Source organism: Pithys albifrons, chromosome 21, assembly GCF_047495875.1.
Source record: "Pithys albifrons albifrons isolate INPA30051 chromosome 21, PitAlb_v1, whole genome shotgun sequence".
In the NCBI taxonomy this organism is placed as follows: Eukaryota; Metazoa; Chordata; class Aves; order Passeriformes; family Thamnophilidae; genus Pithys; species Pithys albifrons.
Window position 1 is genome coordinate 9,251,737 of NC_092478.1, and position 25,168 is coordinate 9,276,904.

General features: G+C 52.4%; 1 protein-coding gene across 1 annotated transcript in view; it reads left to right on the forward strand.

The window, feature by feature from the left end:
* LOC139681459 (S-adenosyl-L-methionine-dependent tRNA 4-demethylwyosine synthase TYW1-like) overlaps positions 1-25,168 on the forward strand; it is a 107,340-nt gene that overhangs the window by 76,531 nt on the left and 5,641 nt on the right. Inside the window, exons 14-15 of the mRNA XM_071574858.1 lie at positions 12,056-12,166; positions 19,067-19,234. Coding sequence (XP_071430959.1) covers positions 12,056-12,166; positions 19,067-19,234 — 279 coding nt within the window. The remainder of the gene's footprint in view (positions 1-12,055; positions 12,167-19,066; positions 19,235-25,168) is intronic.

Here is a 25,168-nt window from a genome sequence, read left to right on the forward strand (position 1 = left end):
CTCAGCCAACAGAGGACCTTAAAACTCATCCAGTGCCACCCCTGCCATGGGCAGGGACACCTCCCACCAGCCCAGGGTGCTCCAAGCCCTGTCCAGCCTGGCCTTGGACACTCCCAGGGATGGGGCAGCCACAGCTTCTCTGGGCACCTGTGCCAGGGCCTGCCCACCCTCCCAGCCAAGAATTCCTTCCCAATATCCCATCTAACTTTCTGGCAGTGGGAAGTCATTCCCTGTGTCCTGTCCCAGCCTCCCCAAACTGTTCTGGTTCCTGCTATCGCTTCTGTGCTTAGAAACCTAATCAGACTCTGCCTCCCCAGCTTGAAACCACCCCTTTCCTCACCCCTACTCCTTAAACCATCCCCTCTTCCAAAGGGTTCTCCTGCTGGTTCCCAGTCTCTGGAGTAAACAGAAAAGTCACTTGACAAGTTAAACAACAGAGACTTCCCAATTCCTGTGGTTTTCCTGTTCAGGGGGTGTTATCAGGCCCTGGGGCTGAGCAGGGAAGGTTTCTGAGTCTCTGTACATTTATCTGTCTACTTATTTAATAACAGTAACCAAAGTCACCAACTGAAGGTAAATCAAAGCAATCACTTGGAGAGAACATGTGGCCAACCAAGAAGAGTTTCACGCATTCAAATGTTGCAAGAAACATTTAATGCAGCAAAAGGCAAGTGCAGGAGCACCAGCCAGGCTCCTGCTGCTGCTTTTCCTGACCCTTTGGAGTTAAAACTCCACTGGTTCCCTGCAAACCTGTGTGGTCTGTTTAACATCAAGCTTGAAGTGCTTTGTGCTGCTGATTCAATGTGATCTGTTTTAATGCTCTTCTATTTTAAGTCCCATTGCCTTGGACTTCTTCTTCCCTGGGTATAAATTTTACATGATTCCTTGAAACTGCCTTAGAAACACGGGAAAGAAAGGAATAATCCCTGGAATATTGGTTGGGGTTGATTTCCAAGAGTAAGTGTATTAAAACCAAGGCCATGAAAAATGGATAAGGAGCAGTCACGGTCCTGGATTTGCTTGAGAACAACATTTTGAGGTCTGAAAAGAAAACTGTTGCTGTACTTTGTTTTATTTCTCGAGGTTTTTTTAATAATTGATTAATTTCTGCTGGAATGTGGAGTAATAAAGTAGATTACAAGCATGTACAGGAAGAATGATTGTGGTAAGAGAAGAAAAACTGGTGGGTTTTCCTCCTGGGGTTCCAATCTGGATCCCTTTTTCTTGTGCTTCATCTGGTTTCAAATTCTGGCTGAGGAATTAGAGCTGATGTGCTGAAATCCCTGCAGGATTTTCTTGTCCTTTCGAGGCAGAATTTCAGAGCTGCTCGATCCAAATCGATTTTGGATGACACCAGAGCACTCGTGTGGAGTGATGTGTGTCTTTTAAAAACCCTGATGCAAACCAGAAGTCCCACCTTGGATGGTTTTCTAATTATTATTCGTGGCAGTTTTCATCTTATCTGCAAGACCTTAAAAGAATAAGAAATTTCATGTGGAGATCAGACTTGGCACCTCAATAATTGTACTCCAGAGGGACCATTGTGTTTCTTAAAGCTGAAAGAATTAGAACCTGCTTTGCTCCTTCACCTTCAGAGGGGCTGAATTGGCCTCCAGGTGTTGGGAAAAGGTGGATCAATCCCTCACCTCGTAGTTGTTTTATTCCTGATTCTCTAAGTAGTTTTTTTCCTGATTCTCTCACAGAGATCAGGAATGGGGTTTCAATGGAAAAGTAGGACCAGGTTCATGTTTTGGTTGGAGTTTGGGGTTATTCTTTAAAAACATCTCAGTTGCTTTGGCATTAACACTCAGATCACAGAGTGGTTTGGGTTGGAAAGGACCTCGAAGACCATCCTAATCAAACCTGCCATGGGCAGAGATCCCACCCACTCAGTCAGCCCTGCCCTGCTCGGTGCCCAGCAGGATGGTGCCCAGGCCCTGCTCTGTGCCCAGCAGGATGGTGCCCAGGCTCTGCTCTGTGCCCAGCAGGATGGTGCTCAGGCCCTGCTCTGTGCCCAGCAGGATGGTGCCCAGGCCCTGCTCTGTGCCTGCTGCAGGACGTCGTCTCTCCAGTGATGGAGGAGCCTGAGCAGAGCGAGATGGTCCTTGTGGGAATGGAGGGTCCTGCTTGTCACAAGAATGGATTAATCAATCCCTCACCTCGTAGTTGTTTTATTCCTGATTCTCTAATTAGTTTTTTTTCCTGATTCTCTCACAGAGATCAGGAATGGGGTTTCAATGGAAAAGTAGGACCAGGTTCATGTTTTGGTTGGAGTTTGGGGTTATTCTTTAAAAACATCTCAGTTGCTTTGGCATTAACACTCAGATCACAGAGTGGTTTGGGTTGGAAAGGACCTTGAAGACCATCCTAATCCACCCCCTGCCATGGGCAGAGATCCCACCCACTCAGTCAGCCCAGGCCCTGCACTGTGCCCAGCAGGATGGTGCCAAGGCCCTGCCCTGTGCCCAGCAGGATGGTGCCCAGGCCCTGCTCTGTGCTGGACAGGATGGTGCCCAGGCTCTGCTCTGCGCCCATCAGGATGGTGCCCAGGTCCTGCTCTGTGCCCAGCAGGAGGGTGCCCAGGCTCTGCTCTGTGCCCAGCAGGATGGTGCCCAGGCCCTGCTCTGTGCCCAGCAGGATGGTGCCCAGGCCCTGCTCTGTGCCTGCTGCAGGAGGGTGCCCAGACCCTGCTGTGTTCTGGGCAGGATGGTGCCCAGGCCCTGCTCTGTGCCCAGCAGGATGGTACCCAGGCCCTGCTCTGTGCCCAGCAGGAGGGTGCCCAGGCCCTGCTCTGTGCCCAGCAGGATAGTGCCCAGGCCCTGCACTGTGCCCAGCAGGATGGTGCCCAGGCCCTGCTCTGTGCCTGCTGCAGGAGGGTGCCCAGACCCTGCTGTGTTCTGGGCAGGATGGTGCCCAGGCCCTGCTCTGTGCCCAGCAGGATGGTACCCAGGCCCTGCTCTGTGCCCAGCAGGATGGTGCCCAGGCCCTGCACTGTGCCCAGCAGGATGGTGCCCAGGCCCTGCTCTGTGCCCAGCAGGATGGTGCCCAGGCCCTGCTCTGTGCCTGCTGCAGGAGGGTGCCCAGACCCTGCTGTGTTCTGGGCAGGATGGTGCCCAGGCCCTGCTCTGTGCCCAGCAGGATGGTACCCAGGCCCTGCTCTGTGCCCAGCAGGAGGGTGCCCAGGCCCTGCTCTGTGCCCAGCAGGATAGTGCCCAGGCCCTGCACTGTGCCCAGCAGGATGGTGCCCAGGCCCTGCTCTGTGCCTGCTGCAGGAGGGTGCCCAGACCCTGCTGTGTTCTGGGCAGGATGGTGCCCAGGCCCTGCTCTGTGCCCAGCAGGATGGTACCCAGGCCCTGCTCTGTGCCCAGCAGGAGGGTGCCCAGGCCCTGCTCTGTGCCCAGCAGGATAGTGCCCAGGCCCTGCACTGTGCCCAGCAGGATGGTGCCCAGGCCCTGCTCTGTGCTGGGCAGGATGGTACCCAGGCCTTGCTCTGTGCTGGGCAGGATGGTGCCCAGGCCCTGCACTGTGCCCAGCAGGATGGTGCCCAGGCCCTGCTCTGTGCTGGGCAGGATGGTGCCCAGGCCCTGCTGTGTGCCCAGCAGGATGGTGCCCAGGCCTTGCCCTGTGCTGGACAGGATGGTGCCCAGGCCCTGCTCTGTGCCTGCTGCAGGATGGTGCCCAGGCCCTGCTCTGTGCCTGCTGCAGGACATCGTCTCTCCAGTGATGGAGGAGCCTGAGCAGAGCGAGATGGTCCTTGTGGGAATGGAGGGTCCTGCTTGTCACAAGAATGGATTAATCTGCATCCCTTCAAGGGCACTGATGATGAGGATGAGGATGAGGATGATGAGGATGATGATGATGTTCATGTTCTCCTGAGTGCCACAGCGAGGCCAGAGGAGGCCATGGAGATGCTCCAGGGCTGGACCCCTCTGCTCTGGAGCCAGGCTGGGATAGCTGGGGGGGTCACCTGGAGAAGAGAAGGCTCCAAGGAGACCTGAGAGCCCCTTCTTGAGCCTAAAGAGGCTCCAGGAGAGCTGGTGAGGGACTGGGGACAAGGGATGGAGGGACAGGACAAGGGGAATGGCTTCCCACTGCCAGAGGGTTAGATGGGATATTGGTAAGGAATTCTTGGCTGTGAGGGTGGGTAGGCCCTGGCACAGGTGCCCAGAGAAGCTGTGGCTGCCCCATCCCTGGGAATGTCCCAGGGCAGGCTGGACAGGGCTTGGAGCCACCTGGGCTGGTGGGAGGTGTCCCTGCCCATGGTTGGAATGAGATGAGTTCTGTGGTCCCTTCCCACCCAAACCATTCCATGATTCCATGATCTGCAGAGTTTCTGGGAGTCTGGAGGCTGAGCAGAGCTGGCTTTGGGAGGAACAGAAGTGACCTCCAGGGCTGTGTCTCCAGGCTGAGCTGGAAGGCTTTGGCAGGCTGTGAAATCTGGGGGGTGTTGGCATTTGAAACCTCCTTTTGCTGCATTTTGGATCTTTTATCCTTGCTGAGGTTTATGCAGAAAAACTCACGTTATCGACTCTGCCCAAGAGCTTCTTGGCTCCAGGGGCTTTTTTTTTTCCTGATCCACATCCCTGTGACAAGTAATTTCCAAGTGTGAAAATTGCTTTGATATCTTTATTCAGCACTTGCTCACTTAGGAAGGAGTTGCATAACCCAGGCAGGGGACAGGCTCCAGCTCTGGGAAGGGACAACGCCGGGAATGGGCAGCTCTCCAGCCAGGAATGCTGCCCTGGGGGGGCTGCACTTGCCTTCCAGTTTTAGTCTCATGATCAGAGCAGGTCTCTGCCAGCTCAGAAGCTTTAAAATGTGTCCTGAAGTGGGTTTGTGAGTCAAACCTTTCCTTGAAGGGAGGAAGAAGCTCCTAATGAAACGAAGGTGCCGCCTTTGAAGTGGTTTCCTGCTCGTCATCAGTTCCTGCAAAGGCTCTGTGGAGTTGGGTGGAAGAAAGAGCAGCTCTTGTTTGGAGTTTGCACCATCATTTCTTCTCCCCAGAGAGTGTTTGTGCCATTCAAGCAGCTCAGTGTTTCTGTTGACAGCGCTGAGATTCATTAGCTGCAAAAAATAAACCTTTCTCTTGAGGTGTCTGGGCGTGAAATGGCATTTTCTGGCAATCAAATAATTGTATCAAAGAAAGGTATGGGAGGGTTCAGGGTATTTGGCTTTAAGCAAGGAAGTTGTAATAAAAATAAGGGGTTTATTTTATTTACTTCCAAACTGTGGGACTGCCTTGTTGGAAGAGTGAGTTCAAGGGACATGATCCAAGGGAAAGTCTTGGAGAAGCAATCCTGCCCCACTTGGAGAAGGGAGATGCTCCTCCTGCCCTGCTTGGAGAAGGGAAATGATGCTCCTCCTGCCCTGCTTGGAGAAGGGAGATGCTCCTCCTGCCCTGCTTGGAGAAGGGAAATGATGCTCCTCCTGCCCTGCTTGGAGAAGGGAGATGCTTCTCCTGCCCCAATTGGAGAAGGGAGATGCTTCTCCTGCCCCACTTGGAGAAGGGAGATGCTCCTCCTGCCCCATGTGGAGAAGGGAGATGATGCTGGAGAAGGGAAATGATGCTGGAGAAGGGAAATGCTTCTCCTGCCCCACTTGGAGAAGGGAGATGCTCCTCCTGCCCCACTTGGAGAAGGGAGATGCTCCTCCTGCCCTGCTTGGAGAAGGGAGATGATGCTCCTGCCCCATGTGGAGAAGGGAAATGCTTCTCCTGCCCCATGTGGAGAAGGGAGATGATGCTGGAGAAGGGAAATGCTTCTCCTGCCCCACTTGGAGAAGGGAAATGCTCCTCCTGCCCCACTTGGAGAAGGGAAATGCTCCTCCTGCCCTGCTTGGAGAAGGGAAATGCTCCTCCTGCCCTGCTTGGAGAAGGGAGATGCTTCTCCTGCCCCAATTGGAGAAGGGAGATGCTTCTCCTGCCCCACTTGGAGAAGGGAGATGATGCTGGAGAAGGGAAATGATGCTGGAGAAGGGAAATGCTTCTCCTGCCCCACTTGGAGAAGGGAGATGCTCCTCCTGCCCCAACTGGAGAAGGAAAATGCTCCTCCTGCCCCAATTGGAGAAGGAAAATGCTCCTCCTGCCCCAATTGGAGAAGGGAGATGATGCTCCTGCCCCATGTGGAGAAGGGAAATGCTTCTCCTGCCCCATGTGGAGAAGGGAGATGATGCTGGAGAAGGGAAATGCTTCTCCTGCCCCACTTGGAGAAGGGAGATGATGCTGGAGAAGGGAGATGCTCCCCCTGGCCCAGCCCAGCTTGGATCACTCCACACCCTGCTCTTTGCTACACAATTGGTGTGTTCCCCCTTCCCTCTTCCTCCTGAGATTAGACCTGGGCTGTTTCATGAGGAATAATTACATTTGATCTACGAAAAGATGAATGTTGAGGAGGAGGGAATTAAAAAGAAATGATTAAAAAAAAGCAGCCCCAATCCCTCTTGGTTATTGAAGTGGGAAGGGAACACTTAGTCAAAGTGACACCAAGTCCTTTGTTAACACCTTCTGGGTGTCAGCAGAGCAGCCTTGGCCTGGCCTGGGCTGGGGGTGTTCAAGGCTTTGCCTCAAAGATTTGCCCATCAGCAAAACCTGCACGTGCAGAAAAGGTTCATTTGCAGATGTTGAAGGGCTGGGAAAGTTTTGGGATGTTTCCAAAGGATAATGTAACCCCCTTGGAAACAGGTGGGAAGGTCAGTGCAGCTCTGGGCTGGAGCTGGGGAGGTCTCCAGGCTGGGCAGGGAGCTGGGGAGGTCTCCAGGCTGGGCAGGGAGCTTGGGTGTGTTCAGTGGGAGCTGCTGGAGGGAGCAGGTGGGCACACCCTGGGGCTTCTCTGGAGGTTCATCCTCAGGGGGAGGAGCCCCATCCCCAGCTGGGACATCCCAGTCACAGCTCTGGGCACTGCTGGGACCAGGGAATGAGACACCCTGAGACAAAAGGTTGGGGCTTTTTCATAGAATTATAGAATATCCTGAGCTGGGAGGACCCACAGGGATTGAGTCCAACCCCTGGCCCTGCACAGACACCCCAACAATCCCCCCCTGCCCCTCAGAGCCTTGTGCCAACACTCCTGGAGCTCTGACAGCCCTGGGGCCGTGGCACTGCCCAGGCCTGCTGAGAGACCTCAGATCCACTTGATGAAATGCCTTTTTTATCCTCAGCATCCTTCCCTAACCCTGGTCAGGTTTGTGTCTCCCTGTCCTGGCACTGAAGGGCTGCAATGTTTTTTGGGCTGTTTTAGCAGATCTGCCTGAAGGCAAAACGCTGCTCCTCCCCAGGGTGGATCTTCATTCCTTTGCCCTCAGGTGTTTGGGCAACAAAAGGATCAGCTGGACCCTCTAACCTGCATTTTTGGGCCCCCCAAATGGAAAGGTGGCAGTTGCTTCATAGTGAGAGAGGAAACATAGAGTTTCTATTTCCTGAGTGTCCTGCCAACACTGATGGGGTTTGTGCCCTCCAGAGAGTAAGGCTGGAAAGATTTGGGGGATCAAGTCACAGTGGGGTACCTGCCAAAGTGGTTCTAAGTGCTTTTCCTGGACAATATTCCATATTAGAGTGCCCTGATGGAGCAGGTCCCTCAGCCAATCCCAGAGGAACCCCAAGGGCTGTTTCACACCACTCTGCCGTGATAACCTGGTTTGCCTTTGCCACCTGATGGGCACTCCTGGCCCTGCCAGCCCCGGGGCTGCCCCTTCCTGGGGCTGCTGCTCTGCACAAAGAGCTTTTTGGTGGAAAACAGGTGCAGTTCCACACCCTCCCTGTTGCATTAACTCCTCTTCCTCTCCCGTTCTCCTGATGTCTCCAGAGCATGGCCAGAACTTCCCTTCAGGCAGTTACAGTGCTGAGGTCACCTCTGAACCTCCTCCTCTCCAGGCTGAACACCCCCAGCTCCCTCAGCCTCTCCCCACAGGGTTTGTGCCATGGGGATGCCACCTGGAAGCAGCTCCATCCTCTCCCATCAGCCCATTCCTGACCCAGCAGAGCTGGATCCAAGCCATGGGCTGGAGCTTTGCCAGGAGTGGGAAAGGAACATCATTAACACCTTAATTAATATCAGCAATGAAAGTGGTACAGGTGACTTTAAACAAAGCACTTCACTCCTAAAACTCAGCTGACACTTTGGAACACAAAAAAAGGGCTGTGCCAGAACTCCCTCCCTTGGAAAACTGGAGGGAAGGAGATTCCAAAGTGTTGCTTTTCCTGGAAACACGAGCTGTGAAACATCAGGCAGGTGTGAGATGCTGATGGTTCAGATCGTTCAACTCTCCGGGCTTAAGCTCTTTATTTCTTGTTTTGCTGTGCTTGTAGGAGGCTCTCCCGGGGCTCTCTTGTACAACAAACACAACTAGAACACGAATAACCAGGCTGGTGTTTGACTGCCAGCATTCCTCATGGATTATTCCCACATAACATTTGGGGCTATTAGTCATTTCCAGCTCTTCTCTCTGCTCAGCAGCACCTGAGAGATGTTGTTCTCTGCAAAGAGGCTTCTGGGCCGGGCCCAGAGAGTGCTGGTGAATGGAGCTGCATCCAGCTGGTCACCAGTGGTGTCCCCAGGGGTCTGTGTTGGGTCCAGTCCTGTTTAACATCTTTATTGATGGTTTAGATGAGGGGATTGAGTCCATCAGCAGCAAATTTGCTGATGACACCAAGTTGGGAGGGAGTGTCGACCTGCTGGAAGGCAGGAGGGCTCTGCAGAGGGATCTGGAGAGACTGGAGAGATGGGCTGATTGCAATGGGATGGAGTTCAACAAGGCCAAGTGCAGGTCCTGCCCTTTGGCCACCCCAACCCCTGCAGCGCTCCAGGCTGGGCACAGAGTGGCTGGAGAGCAGCCAGGCAGAGGGACCTGGGGGGACTGAGGGACAGGAAGCTCAGCAGGAGCCAACAGTGTGCCCAGGTGGCCAAGAAGGCCAATGGGATCCTGGCCTGGATCAAACGAGCGTGGCCAGCAGGCCCAGGGCAGTGACCCTTCCCCTGGACTCTGCCTTGGGGAGGCCACACCTTGAGTGTTGTGTTCAGTTCTGGGCCCCTCAGTTGAGGCAAGAGATTGAGGGGCTGGAGCGGGGCCAGAGAAGAGCAACGAGGCTGGAGAAGGGACTGGAGCACAAGTGCTGTGGGGAGAGGCTGAGGGAGCTGGGGGTGTTCAGCCTGGAGAAGAGGAGGCTCAGAGGTGACCTCAGCACTGTCTGGAACTGCCTGAAGGGAAGTTCTGGCCAGGTGGGGGTTGGTCTCTTCTCCCAGGCACTCAGCAATAGGACAAGGGGGCACGATGGGCTCAAGCTCTGCCAGGGGAGATTGAAGTTGGAGAGCAGGAAGAAATTCTTTGCAGAGAGAGTGCTCAGGGATTGGAATGGGCTGCCCAGAGAGGGGGTGGATTCCCCATCCCTGGAGGTTTTTCAGCTGAGCTTGGCCGTGGCACTGAGTGCCCTGATCTGGTAAAGGGACTGGAGTTGGACCAAGGGTTGGACTTGGTGATCTTGGAGGTCTTTTCCAAGCCTATGACTCTGTGATTCTTCAGTCACAATCTTCATTTCTGATTTTTCCCTCTGTTTGCCTTGGCAGGGGTTGAGTTTCTTTACCTGCTTCCCCTGACCAGATGTGATGAATTCCTCCAGGCTTTGTGCTGGTTGGTGTGGAGGTGATGGATGCACAGGCTGCAGTTACTCCTTTTAGTGCTGCCCTGAGAGGGGGAAGCCTCTTAAAAGCACTTTTAGTTTTATGAACCACTTGGGCTGAAAGTTAAACTTCTAAACTCATCAGGGCTGTATTTTGGAGAGGATTAAAAATGAGATTTCAATGGGAGGAAACTCCACTTCCCAGCTCTGCCAGATCTGCTGCCTGTGCTGGGGCTGCGAAATAGGAGCAGGTTTGTTAAATCTAAACTGTTATTTGCTGTTGCTTTTGCCTCCCACTGTGAGCTGACCTTTGGGGAGACATTTCTCCATTAATTGGGTGTCTCTGATCATTTCACAGACTGATGGGTGTCTGTGCATTGCAGTTTTTCCTCCTCAGATATTTCCCCTCTGGTTTCTTCTTTCCCTGTTATGTGGCAAATTATGTGTTTATTTTTTCCAATTAGCTCCCTCATTTTTTTCTCTAGTAATTAACTGTTGATTTCCTGCTTGTCTCTTGCCCTGAACCTTTTGCCAATCCAATCAGATCCTGAATCTCCTGTTCTTCAATATGTTCTTATATGCCCCAGTCACACTAGAGGTCAGCTGGCTTATTTTTGAAATATTTGGAAGAAGATGCTCCTGGTTTTTATTTGTTCCTTCTCTAATTGTTTTTTAGTAAAGAACCTGGAGTGTTTCCATAGCAAACTGGTGTAGGAATTATTTTTTCCCCTGTGAAACACATAAAAATGATGTTTCTATGGAAAATAAAATTCACTTCCATGGAGGTTGGAGGCTCCGAAGAAGTAAAATGTGGCTGGAATGGGAATGGGTGGGGGGAAAACCTTGGATTTATTTGGGATGGGGCAATGGCATGAATTTTTTAATAGCCTTGGAGTGAGGTTTGGAATTCCTGGATCCATCCCTGCTTTGCCTTGAGCTGTGGGTGCTTTTGGGGGAGTCACAGTGGGAGAAGTTCAGGGTTAGAAGGTTCAGCTGCAGCTCATGGAATCATGGAATGGTTTGGGTTGGAAGGGACCTAAAGATCACCCAGTGCCACCCCCTGCCATGGGCAGGGACACCTCCCACTATCCCAGGTTGCTCCAAGCAGGGAGTCTTGTGCCACATCATCTCATGGGTGAGACATGAGGGGGAATCTCTTAACTCAGCCTGGAATTGCTGGAGCAGGAGAACTCCATGCCATGAAGTCCCAACCCAGGGGTCCAGCCTGGGGAGTTGCTGTGGATTTGTTGCAGGGCTCTCTCACTCTGGTTAAACTGGTGCTGTTTTTATGTGTGGGGATGGGAAAGGAGTTAATCCAAACAGCAGCTTTGCTGCAAAATTGCTCTATAAATATATTCCAAAAATAAGCAAAATAAAACGTCAATAGAAGCTGAAGGGGAAAGATGGAAACAAGAGGATGCAGCAGCAAGACTGGAGCTGTTCCATGTTGAGAGGCCTTTTGTCCTCAGTGACTTCTTTGGAGAGCAGCCCTTGGAGGGAAAGTCAGAACATCTCCAAGGAAAGAAGTTCTGGGAGTGCTGTCACTGGGCATGGGAGGCAGTCAGGCCTGGGAATCTTCTCTCCAACTCCCTGACAGGAGGGGGGAGCCAGGGGTGGGTTGGTCTCTTTTTCCAGGTAACATGGGACAGGATGAGAGGAGAAGGCCTCAAGCTGTGCCAGGGGTGGGTCAAGTTGGATATTGGGGAAAATTTCTTGATGGACAGGGTGGTCAGGCCCTGGCAGTGTTGGAGTGCCCATCCCTGGAGGGGTTTAACAGCCATGTGGATGTGGCACTTGGGGACATGGGGCAGTGGTGGCCTTGGCAGTGCTGGGAATGGTTGGACTCGATGATCTTGGAGGGCTTTTCCAACCTCAACGATTCCGTGTTCCTCTGAAAGTCACCAATGCCAGATGATCCAGCTGGGGGAACTGAAATATCTGTAACTAATGGGGACATTTTATACCTGAGGAAGCAAATCAAAGAGAGATAAATTTTCAGGTTATTTTCTCATTAAGCTAAAACTCCTATAAAAACAAAGTGCCCAGGAAATCCAGAGAGAAGATCAGTCATTTCATCAGTGAATCATTTAGGCTGGAAAAGACCTTGAAGATCATTGAATCCAACTGTAAACCTTCCATTGCCAGTGAGCAAAGCTGGAAACAAGCACTCTGTTTATAAACAAATACATATTAGTAAATAAAATGGAATCAAATATAGAGACAGAGCCAATTCATGGCTTGCCATGGGATGAGGTGGCTCAGCTCCGATGCTGAGGAGAAAATTCCCTGAAGGAACAAGCGAGGAGACTCCTGGGTTAGGTCTGGCTTGGTTCAACCCATGGGTTGTTGGAAGAAAAGGATGATTTCATTGTGTGGAGCTGAGGCAGGGCTGGGCCCCCCTCCCTGTGCTCCATGGGATGCTCATGGATCTTCCCTTGGTTCCAGAGGCAGCGCACGGTGTACAGGCTGACCCTGGTGAAGGCTTGGAACGTGGAGGAACTCAGGGCTTATGCTGAGCTGATATCTCTTGGCAAACCAGACTTCATCGAGGTCAAGGTGAGGCTGCTTTATTTTTTTCCATCAGTATTTTCCTTTTTTTTCCCCTCCCCATTTCCCCCCTTAAACTTTCTGGGTAAGTAAATTCCTCTGAAGATTTCAGTGCTGTAGAAGAAACTTAACTCTTCTTTGACTGCATTAATTTAAGAATTAATAATCAATATTTTCCAGTGGCTTCTGTGTGCATTTGAAGCAGGTTCCAGTGGGCCACAGGACAGTCTTGATTTCTGCCCAACACAATCCTAACCTTTTCCTGTGTTTCTCCTGGAAAGAGGGACTGATAAACAGATATTGTTCTGTCCCTGTGGTGTTTGAGTGCTCTGGAATGGAAGCTGAGCAGAGGAGGGGCTGTGATGTGCCCCCCAAATCCTGGGAAGTGGATTGTGCTGCTGAAGTGCATGTGAGCAGGTGATCCCATGGACAGGATCCCACAGCAGTCCAAGTGTTAGACAGGGCTTGGAGCAGCCTGGGCCAGGGGAAGGTGTCCTTGCCCATGGCAGGGGTGGGATAAGATGAGCTTGAAGTTCCTTTCCAACCAAACCACTCTGTGGTTCTGGGACTGGACTGGAGGACACAAAGTCAGGGGTTCAGTTCTGACCCACATGAAGACAGGAGGGGTTGAGTGTGTTCAGATCATGGTTCCTCTTGGGAATTGGGATTCCTTTTCCTGCACTCCTTAGGGATCTGCAGAGACAAAAACTCCTGCTGGTGTGTCCCTAGGCCAGCCCTGGCAGCTGTGGTGGCCACACAGCATTCATGACCTGGGAATTGTCCCCAAAACACTTGCTATTTCTAATTAAAAGTAATTTCTTATGTTCCTTGAGAATGAAGCACATCTGGCACATGCCCAGGGCTTTGCAGTTTTGTTTTCAGGACTGCAGTGTGACAGGTTAGAAGGGCAATGACCAGGTCATGCTCAAAGCAAATAAACAAAAAATGATTCCAATTATTCCAAGACAGTGGAATTTTCTGCCAGAAAATGAGGCTGATCCTGCTGGGATTTCCTGCTTAAACACTGCAGATAAATGACATCCAGTTAAGATGAATGGAGCTAATCCAGTGTCTCTCCAAAGAGGCTCAGGGGCTGGAGTGGATAGAGATTTAGATCCTTGCAGAGCTTAATACCTTCTCTCATCTGCATGAGTGTCTTACAGTGGTGCAGCTCTGTGGGACTCATTTATTTAAGCCAACAGGGAAGGGAGAAGCAGTCCTGGGGTTATTAAATATACATCAGGTGTATTTATTGCCTCAGCCTGTTGTGATGCCATCACACATCACACATGGTCGTATTTCATGTGCAACTCATCCTGCCACGTCCTAAAAGCCAAAGGCTTGTGTTGACATCCAGCATTTTTGTGTCCAGGGCAGGGAATGGAGCTGGGAAGGGGCTGGAGCAGCAGGAGCAGCTGAGGGAGCTGGGGGGGCTCAGCCTGGAGAAAAGGAGGCTCAGGGGGGACCTTCTGGCTCTGCAATCCCTGCCAGGAGGGGGGAGCGGAGACAGGGGGTCGGGCTCTGCTCCAGGGCACAGGGACAGGAGGGGAGGGCACAGCCTCAGGCTGGGCCAGGGGAGGGGCAGGTGGCACAGCAGCAGGAATTTCTTCATGGGAAGGGTGCTCAGGCACTGGCAGGGTCTGCCCAGGGAGGTTTGGAGTGCCCAGCCCTGGAGGTGCCCAAGGCAGGACTGGCCATGGCACTCAGTGCTCTGGGCTGGGGGACAAGGTGGGCATCGGGCACAGGGTGGGCTCCAGGGGCTGGGAGGGCTTTGCCAAGGTGGGCATTGGGCACAGGGTGGGCTCCAGGGGCTGGGAGGGCTTTTCCAAGATGGGCATCAGGCACAGGGTGGGCTCCAGGGGCTGGGAGGGCTTTTCCAAGATGGGCATCAGGCACAGGGTGGGCTCCAGGGGCTGGGAGGGCTTTGCCAACCTCAGTGATTCCATGATTTTGGATCTTTAGGCACAGGGTGAGTGATCCAACAGTGGCCCTTTCTCTCCCAGTATCCACACTGCTCATTTGGAAGAGCTGGAATGAAAGGCTGTGCCCTGGGTTTGAGTTTGGCTTTTCCAGCAGCAGTTCCTTCCACTTCAGGGCAGTCCCAGCAGCTCCTGGGGTGGCTGCAGCACCACTCAGGGCATGGCCATGTGTGTGGGCAGCCAGAGAGCTGGTGTGATCCACGGGCTGGGCAGTGCCACTCACCACATCCATCCCTGCCCTTCCCTCTGACTGACACCCGGAGCTGTTGGGCTGTGTGAGATCAGCCTGGAAGTGATTATTAAACACACCCAACGAGCTGAATCCTCGCTGAACCCGCTGCAGGAGGGGCAGACGTGTGTCAGGGCTCCTGCCTGTCATCTGGAGGGAGCTGATGCCACATCAAGAGCAGTTTTATTGCAGGGAGTGCCATCTATCAACATGTCATTTGAGGCTTTTTGTATTTGCCTCGGGTCAGGGCTGCCCCAGATTATAACCAGTGGCTCTGTCACTCAACAGCTTGGCCAGCACTTTGTTCTGCTGTCACTTCACACCAGCCTCCATTACTTCTGTAATTTGTGGGCTGGGAGTTAAGAGAATTGTTTTGTTCAGTAATTAAGTTGGGAAGTCTGGAGTCGTTGTTGAGAAACAAAGTGCTGTCATATTTAGTTCCCCGGAATCTTCCCTTCAGAGCTCCGTGAATTCAGGTGATTCCCAGTTGGTGAGGTCTCCATCCAGGAGTCCATGGGGCAAGGAATGTGCTCCTCATGCCCCTCACAGCAGCAACAGGCAATGCCCATCCTGGGACGAGGCTCTGCTCAATGGTTGTGCTCACTCAGCTCCACCACAGCCACAGGAAGGACATGGAGCTGTTGGAGCAGATCCAGAGGAGGCACCAGGATGATCAGAGGGATGAAGGAGTTCTGCTCTGGGACAGGCTGGGAGAGCTGGGGGTGTTCACCTGCAGAAGAGAAGGCTCTTGAAGACCTGAGAGCCCCTTCCAGTGCCTAAAGGGGCTCCAGGAGAGCTGGAGAGGGACTTGGGACAAGGGATGGAGGGACAGGACAAGGGGAATGGCTTCAAACTCACAGAGTGAACATTAGAAGTTCCTGGGTGTGAGGGTGGGCAGGCCCTGGCACAAGTTGGGCAGAGAAGCTGTGGCTGCCCCATCCCTGGGAGTGTCCAAGGCCAGCTTGGAGCTACCTGGGCTGGTGGGAGGTGTCCCTGGGCTGGTGGGAGGTGCCCCTGGGCTGGTGGGAGATGTCCCTGGGCTGGTGGGAGGTGTCCCTGCCCATGGCAGGTGGAATGAGATGGTCTTTAATGTCCCTTCCAACCCAATCCATTCCATGATCCTGTGAAATCCAGAGCACACCCGACACAGGAGCTCTGGATTCATCCCAGCAGAAGCAGGAGATGCTTTTCAAAAAGCTTCTGCATATCAAGGTACTTGGCCAAAGCTCTGTGGATTAGGATGCTGAAAGCACCTTATTAAGGAGGTAATTAAGAGGCAGCATCGTTGAGGTTCCTGCCGTGGGGAGGTTGGTGTGAGAGCTCTGGGTGAACAATGGAATCATTTCCTTCTTAATTCTTGATGTCTTAATAACTGTCTTCGTGTATTACTGGAAAATATAACGTGACTGCCCTAATCAACTCTTCCCATTTTTTAAGTGGTGCCAGCACTGTTAATTAAGTCAAGTTTGACGAAGTTGGGGATGTTGAAAGCTGCTGTGCTTTCCTTGGGTGTGCTGGAAGCTGATCCTCATTGATCTGTGCTGGGAATTAACGAGCCAGCCAAGCACTCACTTATTCCATGTGTTTTCTTGGCTTGGCAATGATATCTTTGGAGTTTATCAAGAGGATGAGTCATGTTGTAGCTTCCTAAGAATTTTCCCCCCTCTGTACTCATCCATTTTTCATGCTGCTCAAACCATAAGCTGGGTAATGAATGCGGGGGAAATATTTCTGTGTCTCTGCAGCTGAACTTTGGGGATCCATAACCCCTTGTTTGCGTGGCTGGTTGCTCTGAAATAGGACTAACTAATATAGAACTAATATTTTTAAAGGCTTTTTTTCAGACTTTCAGAGCTGGGGTGAATCCAAATGAATGTGCATCCCTGTTTAGCACCATGAACCTGTTTCCAGGCTGGCTCTGAGTTGTGGCGCTCAGAGGGAGCACTCATTAATTTATTGGTGAGAAAGTAATTGCATCCCAAACTTGGAGAGTTGCTAATTAGCAGGAGGCTGTGTGTGTTGGTTCAGCACTGTGTGGCTCACCTTGCTCTGATGGAAGGTGTTTGCAGGGATGTGTCTGTTTGTTGGCCATGGAAGGAGCAGCTGAGCTCAGGTGTTGGTTGGAGCAGGTGCTGTGGGCACAGCACACATGGACGTGGCTGCCAAGGCCATTTACAAGGGGTGAAAGTGTTCACAGAGGAGGCCAAACATAATCATCCATTAAATTGTGGTTTAAAGGCTGTGCTTGATTTTGTGACTGGAATAAAACACCTCAAGCCAAGAGCAAAGGGGATGAAACCACCCAGAGAGGGGCAGTGGTCGAGAGGAAAAGCCCTTTCTTTTTCTGCATCCTTTGGGTTTGTGGCCAACCCTGGGATCTGGTGTGTGATTTCTTCTCTCACTGGTGACAAATTAATTCCTGGGAAAATGACAGTGAATTATTTGATCAGAAGACATTTAAGTGGATCATGGTGGTATCTGACAAGTGGTTTTAGGCAGACATTAAAGGATGGTGTAAACTAGACCACTGTGGACACTCCAAGTGGGTGACACGTTGAGTGTTTATCACCCACTGCCTCTCCCCAACTATTGACCTGGTTCTGTTCATGACAAATTACAGTTTAATTTAATATTCAATTTCATTTAATATTTTACAGCGTTCTGTTCTGTAAAAGGGTTTTGTGATACCACAGGTTAAACCAGTTGGATGAGCCTTTAATGAATTTAATCTGGAAAGGAAGAAAGAAAGAAAGAAGAAGCAAAACTCCATCTCAGCAGCCACAGGCTGCTGAAGCAATTGATGAGAATTGTAGTGACTTGATTAAAGATAGAGCAATTCAGCAGAGATTTGAGGTCAGGGCTCAGACTAAATCAGTAATTCAGGAGGTTCAAGTGATCACATCTCCAAATTAAGGGCAGCTGGTCCCAGAATGGGGAGCTGGATAAGAATGATTGGCCGTGGCACTCAGTGCTCTGGGCTGGGGGACAAGGTGGGCATCGGGCACAGGGTGGGCTCCATGGACTGAGAGGGCTTTGCCAAGGTGGGCATCGGGCACAGGGTGGGCTCCATGGGCTGGGAGGGCTTTGCCAAGGTGGGCATCGGGCACAAGGTGGGCTCCATGGGCTGGGAGGGCTTGGCCAAGGTGGGCATCGGGCACAAGGTGGGCTCCAGGGGCTGGGAGGGCTTGGCCAAGGTGGGCATCGGGCACAAGGTGGGCTCCAGGGGCTGGGAGGGCTTGGCCAAGGTGGGCATCGGGCACAGGGTGGGCTCCATGGGCTGGGGGGGCTTTGCCAAGGTGGGCATCAGGCACAGGGTGGGCTCCATGGGCTGGGAGGGCTTTGCCAAGGTGGGCATTGGGCACAGGGTGGGCTCCATGGACTGGGAGGGCTTTTCCAAGGTGGACATCAGGCACAGGGTGGGCTCCATGGACTGGGAGGGCTTTGCCAAGGTGGGCATCGGGCACAGGGTGGGCTCCAGGGGCTGGGAGGGCTTGGCCAAGGTGGGCATCAGGCACAGGGTGGGCTCCAGGGGCTGGGAGGGCTTTTCCAAGGTGGGCATCAGGCACAGGATGGGCTCCAGGGGCTGGGAGGGCTTTGCCAACCTCAGTGATTCCATGATTTTGGCTCTTTGGGCAGAGGGGGAGTGATCCAACAGTGGCCCTTTCTCTCCCAGTATCCACACTGCTCATTTGGAAGAGCTGGAATGAAAGGCTGTGCCCAGGGTTTGAGTTTGGCTTTTCCAGCAGCAGTTCCTTCCACTTCAGGGCAGTCCCAGCAGCTCCTGGGGTGGCTGCAGCACCACTCAGGGCATGGCCATGTGTGTGGGCAGCCAGAGAGCTGGTGTGATCCACGGGCTGGGCAGTGCCACTCACCACATCCATCCCTGCCCTTCCCTCTGACTGACACCCAGAGCTGATGGGCTGTGTGAGATCAGCTTGGAAGTGGATGCTCTGGGCTGGTTGGCAAGGTGAGGGTTGGTTAAAGGTTGGATTCAATGATCTTGGAGGTCTTTCCCAGCCTAAAGGATTCTGTGATGCTGAGGCTGAAGGTGTTGGGTGAGGTGTAGGACACCTGGAGGGGTTGCATTCCCTGCCCAGGGATCTGTGCTGACCCTTAAGGAGCCCCCAGGGCAGCAGTGCCCGTGTCCTGGCTTTGTGTGGGGCACAGCAGGGACAGGGTCCTGCTCCCACGTGCTCTCCATCCATCCCTGTGCTGTCCCAGGTGGTGGGAAGGGACCTGGAGCAGGAGCTTGGGGTCTCTGCTGGCTGAGCACCACTGGATCTGAAGTGAAGGTGTCTTTTGAACAACACTGCTCCTCAATTAGTGACTTGTTCTGGGTGTGCTTCCAGAGCACCCTCCCAAAAGCTGTTCCCCAAGGATTGTGCTCCTGCCTGTTCACACCAGGGGTGACTGAGGTGGGAAATGTCTCTGTGCTCTGCTCTCTGTGCCCATCACATCAGTGTGCACGTGCTGGGTACATCCCTTCCCAGGGATGGGCTGGATTTTGGGCACAGACACAACGTGCCAGCACTGCCTGACCTTCACAGTGCTGAGCCAGGGAGGTGGGAGCACTGGGAGCTGTGGGATGGCAGTGCTGGGAATACTGGGGTGTGAGTGGTGGGAGCACCAGACCATGCTGGCACTTCCCAGAGCTCGGGAAGGGTTCAGGTAACTCACAGTGGTTTCCATGTCTCTCCTCAGGGTGTGACCTACTGTGGTGAGAGCTCTGCCAGCAGCCTCACCATGGCCAACGTGCCCTGGCATGAGGAGGTGGTGGGCTTTGTGCAGGAGCTGGCAGAGCTGCTCCCTGACTACGAGATCGCCTGTGAGCACGAGCACTCCAACTGCCTGCTGCTGGCACACACCAAGGTGAGCTGGGCAGGGGTACCAGGGTGCCATCCTCTCCTGGGGGTGTGGCACAATGGCCTTGTTCTCACATGTTCTTACAGAATCATTTAGGTTGGAAAAGCCCCCCAGGGTCGTTGTGTCCAACCCAGCACTGCCAAGGCCACCACTGGCCACACTGGAATGGGCTGCCCAGAGAGGGGGTGGATTCCCCATCCCTGGAGGTTTTTCAGCTGAGCTTGGCCGTGGCACTGAGTGCCATGATCTGGTAAAGGGTCTGGAGTTGGACCAAGGGTTGGACTTGATGATCTCGGAGGGCTTTTCCAACCCAATCCATTCTATGATTCTATGACCATGTCCCAAGAGTCACATCTATGTGGCTCTTAAATTCCTCCAGGGGTGGGCACTCTCCCCCTGCCCTGGGCAGCTGTGCCAGGGCTGGACAGCCCTTTCCATGAATTTTCCATGATATCCAACCTAAACTTCTCCTGGCCCAGCCTGAGGCTGTTCCCTCTCCTGTCCCTGTGCCCTGGAGCAGAGCCCAAATCCCCTCCTTGGATCCATCAGGGAGTTGCAGAGAGAGAAGGTCCCCCCTGAGCCTCCTTTTCTCCAGGCTGAGCCCCCCCAGCTCCCTCAGCTGCTCCTGCTGCTCCAGCCCCTTCCCAGCTCCTTTCCTTCCCAATATCCATCTATCCCTACTGCCTTTCCCACTGAAAACAGGTTTGATATTTATTAGAATCTCATTGTTGAAAACCCTTTCACAGTTCCCAAACTGATCCTTGCTTTTGCCAGGAGCAGAGAAAACCAGGATGGATACCTGGCACTGGCCCTGTTTTAACTCCCTTTAAATCTGCTTTATTTACACTCTCACTCCTGGTTGTTGCCACTGGCAACTGTGCCTGAGAAAGCAAAATATTCTTTTCCATTCTAAGGTCCAGGGAAGGAAAACAAACAGATTGCCTGGACCTTATTGATGCATAATTTAAGTAACACCATTAGTAACAAGAATAAATTGATACCTGCCCAGGAGGAATTCAGCAGCTGCTTTGCCTTCCAAAGCCATTAGCAGAGGGTGTCTTTGGGAAACAATCTGTCCCCTGCACTAAAATAACTAATAAAAAATAGATTTATTTCGATTAGGTTTTAATTTTTGCATTTCAGGCTCTAGTGGAGAATAAAATTTGTCAGTGTCTGTTATTTGTAGCAAACCTGTGCCCTGGGAACGCTCAAACCGCAGCGAGGAATTGCAAAATCAAAGGGATCTTTAAAAAATTAAGGAGTTGCAGGAAGACTGTAATAAAAATCATTAAGCAATGTGACTTATTCCACTGTGTTCTGAGTTTGGAGGGGTTCAAACAATGCTCAGCCTAATTTTAGCCTCAAGATTGAATGGCAGCCTGTAGGAAAGAGTCTGGGAATGTCAGGAATAATTCATCCTGCCTTGAGTGATGGAGACTCAGTGATTGGCAGCTGTTTGTGTGATGAATGATAGTTTAGGACTTCAGCTCTGCAGTCTCTTCAGGCCAGGGATTTAGGGAGAAAAAGGGATTTAAGGGAGAGGAAACTGCAGTTTGTAGGTCTGGTGGGATTTTCTTCTCTCTACAAGTGAAGAGGTGACGCTGAGATTGGAGCTGTGGAATATCTGGGAGGTTCTTGGGAATAAAGTTCATGTCCCATAATCAAACTGCCCTGTGAGGGTGGGCAGGCCCTGGCACAGGTTGGGCAGAGAAGCTGTGGCTGCCCCAGCCCTGAGAGTGTCCAAGGCCAGGTTGGACAGGGCTTGGAGCACCCTGGGCTGGTGGGAGGTGGTGGGGGTGGGATGAGATGAGCATTAAGGTCCCTTCCAGCCCAACCATTCCATGATTCCACGGAACTGCAGTGCTGAGGATGTCCTGGTAACTCCAGGGCTGGTGTCAGGGGCAGCTTGAACTGAACTGAGTTGAGGGACATCTTCTCCTGGCCAACCAAAGGTGCTCTTCACTCTCCATCAATCACAAAATGCTCTCAGAAAAGTGAGAGTTGGCCTTTCCTTCCCATTGCTGTCCCGTGGGGGCTCCACGTGTGTCCTGGCCCTGCTTGCAGAGGCTGCAGAGCCTGGGGAGGTGGTGGAGATGTTCATGCTGAGCACTTGGTCTATATTTAGGGAGGGAAAGGAAGCACTTCACTCCCAGCTGCACTGACAAGGGTTAGAGCAGAGACAAACAGTCCATCACATCCCTTTCCTTCCTGCCTTGTGAGTCATTGGGAGAGTTGGGAGGTGTCCTTGTCATCCAGATCCTGCATTACAGGGCAAAACCAAACTTGAAAAGCTGCTTGGAATGAGGTCACCAGGAGGTGCAGCATTCCCAGGGGATGGGGCAGATCCCCAGGTTGGGGCCAAACAGCCAAAAAACATCCCCAGGGCAGGTGTGAACACAGAATGTTGAATTTCCTGAAGGTTTTCTTCCTTTCCCTTGTCTCCTGCCAACAGGAAGGTGGCTCTGCTGGGCTTGATATTTTAATTATTAAAAGGAGATCTCTGTTGTGCTGCAGTAATCCAGGTTTGATCCATTGGAATTAGAGCTCTCTGGATGGAGCCCTGGCTTAATTGGCAGCTGAGCTTGGCAGGGGTGGGGATTAAACCCAAATAAACCTGCAATAATGAAGCTTTTCTTTAGGAGAACCTACACAGGGCTAGGGGGGTTCCCAAGGGTGCAGGTCTGACCTTTGGGGGTTGTTCCACTCTTTGGGAAACCACAACAGTGAACCCCATTTCCAGGAATTCTCTTGGAAGGTGGTTCCTCTGCTTTTACACATCTGGTTGCTGAGAGAACTTCCCATCCCTGAGTGTAGAACTGCAAAGCTGCTGCACTCTGTGTTGGGGAGGCCACACCTTGAGTGTTGTGTTCAGTTCTGGGGCCCTCAGTTGAGGAAAGAGATTGAGGGGCTGGAGCGGGGCCAGAGACAGAGAATCCACCTCCAGGGACAGAGAATCCACCATGTCTTGATCCAACCCCACTGTGATCACCAGCCCAGGGCACTCTGTGCCCTGGGCTGGTGGTCACAGTGGGGTTGGATCAAGAGTTGGACTTGATGATCTCAGAGGTCTCTTCCAACCCAACTGAGAAGAGCAACAAGGCTGGAGAAGGGACTGGAGCACAAGTGCTGTGGGGAGAGGCTGAGGGAGCTGGGGGTGTTCAGCCTGGAGAAGAGGAGGCTCAGAGGTGACCTCAGCACTGTCTGGAACTGCCTGAAGGGAAGTTCTGGCCAGGTGGGGGTTGGTCTCTTCTCCCAGGCACTCAGCAATAGGACAAGGGGGCACGATGGGCTCAAGCTCTGCCAGGGGAAATTGAAGTTGGAGATCAGAAAGAAATTCTTTGCAGAGAGAGTGCTCAGGGATTGGAATGGGCTGCCCAGAGAGGGGGTGGATTCCCCATCCCTGGAGGTTTTTCAGCTGAGCTTGGCCGTGGCACTGAGTGCCATGATCTGGTAAAGGGACTGGAGTTGGCCCAAGGGTTGGACTTGATGATCTTGGAGGTCTTTTCCAACCCAATCCATTCTATGATTCTATGAAATGGTCTGTGGCTGGAAGTGGGAAGGCAGCCCAGCCTCATTCCCACCCTTCCCGTGCCTCCCTGATCCCCCTTGGACACCCTGCAGGCTCCCCAAACCCTCTGGCATAGCTCTTCCCACATCCTCCCCCAGGAGAAACCAGCGCTCAGGAGGCTGCGGATCATCTCCCTTAATTAAAGGCAAATGAAGGGAATTAGGTGTGAAGGAGCTGCCTCGGTGCTGTTGATGTTCTCTGAGCTTGGCCGTGGCACTGAGTGCCATGATCTGGTAAAGGGCCTGGAGTTGGACCAAGGGTTGGACTTGATGATCTTGGAGGTTTTTTCCAACCCAGTCCATTCTATGATTCTTGTTCCCATCTGAGACTGATGGAAGTTTTGGTCCTCTTGACTGTTCCACTGTCTGTGGAGGGGTTTAAAGCCTGGTTATTCCCAGAGCTCAGTGTCTCTGGGATGGTTTTCCTTGAGCCTCATGGACATGGATGTGGTGAGACTCTCCTGTGTGTTCCTGGTGGCCTCTCAGGTAAATCATGGACTCATAGAATGGTTTGGATTGGAAGGGACCTTAAAGATCATCTCATTCCAAACTCCTGCCATGGGCAGGGACACCTCCCACCAGCCCAGGTTGCTCCAAGCCCTGTCCAACCTGCCCTTGGACATTCCCAGGGTTGGGGCAGCCACAGCTTCTCTGCCCAACCTGTGCCAGGGCCTGCCCACCCTCCCAGCCAGGAATTCCTTCCCAATATCCCATCTAACCCTGCCCTCTTCTTCTTAATTGCATTATTACCTTCTCTTCCCTGCACCTGCAACTTAAAAACCAGATTAATATTAATTTCATCCCCCTAAAGCCTGAGGTTGCAACTAATAATTAAGAAGGGAAAGTTTGTACCTTTTTCAACACAACATGACCCTGCTCAGATTAATTTATCCTCAATATTTCTTCTTGTTTTGCTGAGTGACTCCAGTTCAGACACTGCCACTGTCAAACAAAGGGAGCCTTAAATAACCGCGAGCCTTAATTAGGTGAGAAATTGTGGGTAATGAGTCAGTGAATTCTTTGTTTGTCTTGGAGAGCTTCTCAGCGGCAGGTGGTGAAAATGCCCTTCTACGGGATCTGTTTAATCACACCCCGGGCGAAGGTGTGAAAGCTCATTAGTTCTTCCCAGGGCTGCCCTCAGGTTGAAATTAAGGAGTTCAGGACTCCAGATCGGTTTTCCAGGTGCCTTTTTGGTGGTGTGCCCAGAGCTGTGGCCGATGGTGGGGACAGGGATCAGGAGCTGGAGTGGGATCTCATTCCCAGATCCCACATTTCTCATGTGCTCAGACACCTCCTGCTCCTTTCCTGCCCTGGAAATACATTCAGGTTTTGTGGCAGAGAAAGACCAGGGGGAGAGGCTGAAGTGGAACCTCCTTGTGACAGAACATGTCACATTAGCCTTGTTAGCCCAAACTAATTGATTTTTGGCCAGTTTCCCTCTCCCTCTCTGTCCCCTTCTCCATTTCATCCACCTGGATAAACCCTGGACTGTGTGTGTCTGAAGGAATGCAGTAAATTGTCCTACTCTATTGGCCTCCGTATCTCCACATGGTTTGACCCCCCAGAGATTCCTTATGCAAAGATGGTGATAAGAAAAGCAATCTGAACAGGCTGCCCAGGGAGGGGGTGGAGTCTCCTCCCGGGGGATATTCCAGAACCCTCTGGGCACAATCCTGTGCCATGTGCTCTGGGATGGAGGTGTCACCAGATGCCCCACTGTGGTCCCTCCCAGTCTAACCAGTTCTGAGGTCACACCAACCCCTTCAGGTGTCCCAGTGGTGGTGCAGCATCTGCTTCTCTGGGCTTGAAAGCCATTGAGAGTTTCCCCTCATTCCTTTCCCTCCCATATCCCATCCTTAAGGCCTCCTGGAGCTCCTTGCCCTGTCTGTGAGATCTCCAACAATCCATCAGCTGCCAGTTGGGAGCCATCTGTGGTGGGACCCTGGGGCTGGAGCTTGGGGAGCAGAGCTCGGGGGCTCCTGAGTCATCCCAGGGCTGAGAGAGCCCTGAGGGAGGGCAGGTTTGCCTCTCCAGAGGAGAGTTTGGCTCTCCAGAGGAAAATCAGCCTCTCCAGAGGAGAGTTTGCCTCTCCAGAGGAAAATCTGCCTCTGCAGAGGAAAATCAGCCTCTCCAGAGGAGAGTTTGCCTCTCCAGAGGGCTCCAGGGCCAGCTGAAGGAGCTGAGATCCTTCACGATTCAAGTTCAAAGAAAAAACCAGGGCAGGGTTTGAGCCATTTGTCTTCTGTCAGTGTATTTATCACCTTAAAGTTCTCAACCAGGCAGTGAAAGATTCCCTAAAACACCTGGGCACATAATGACAGGGATGTTTAGTGCTGCCTCACCTGGTATTATCTGGGTGTTGGGAAACAAATT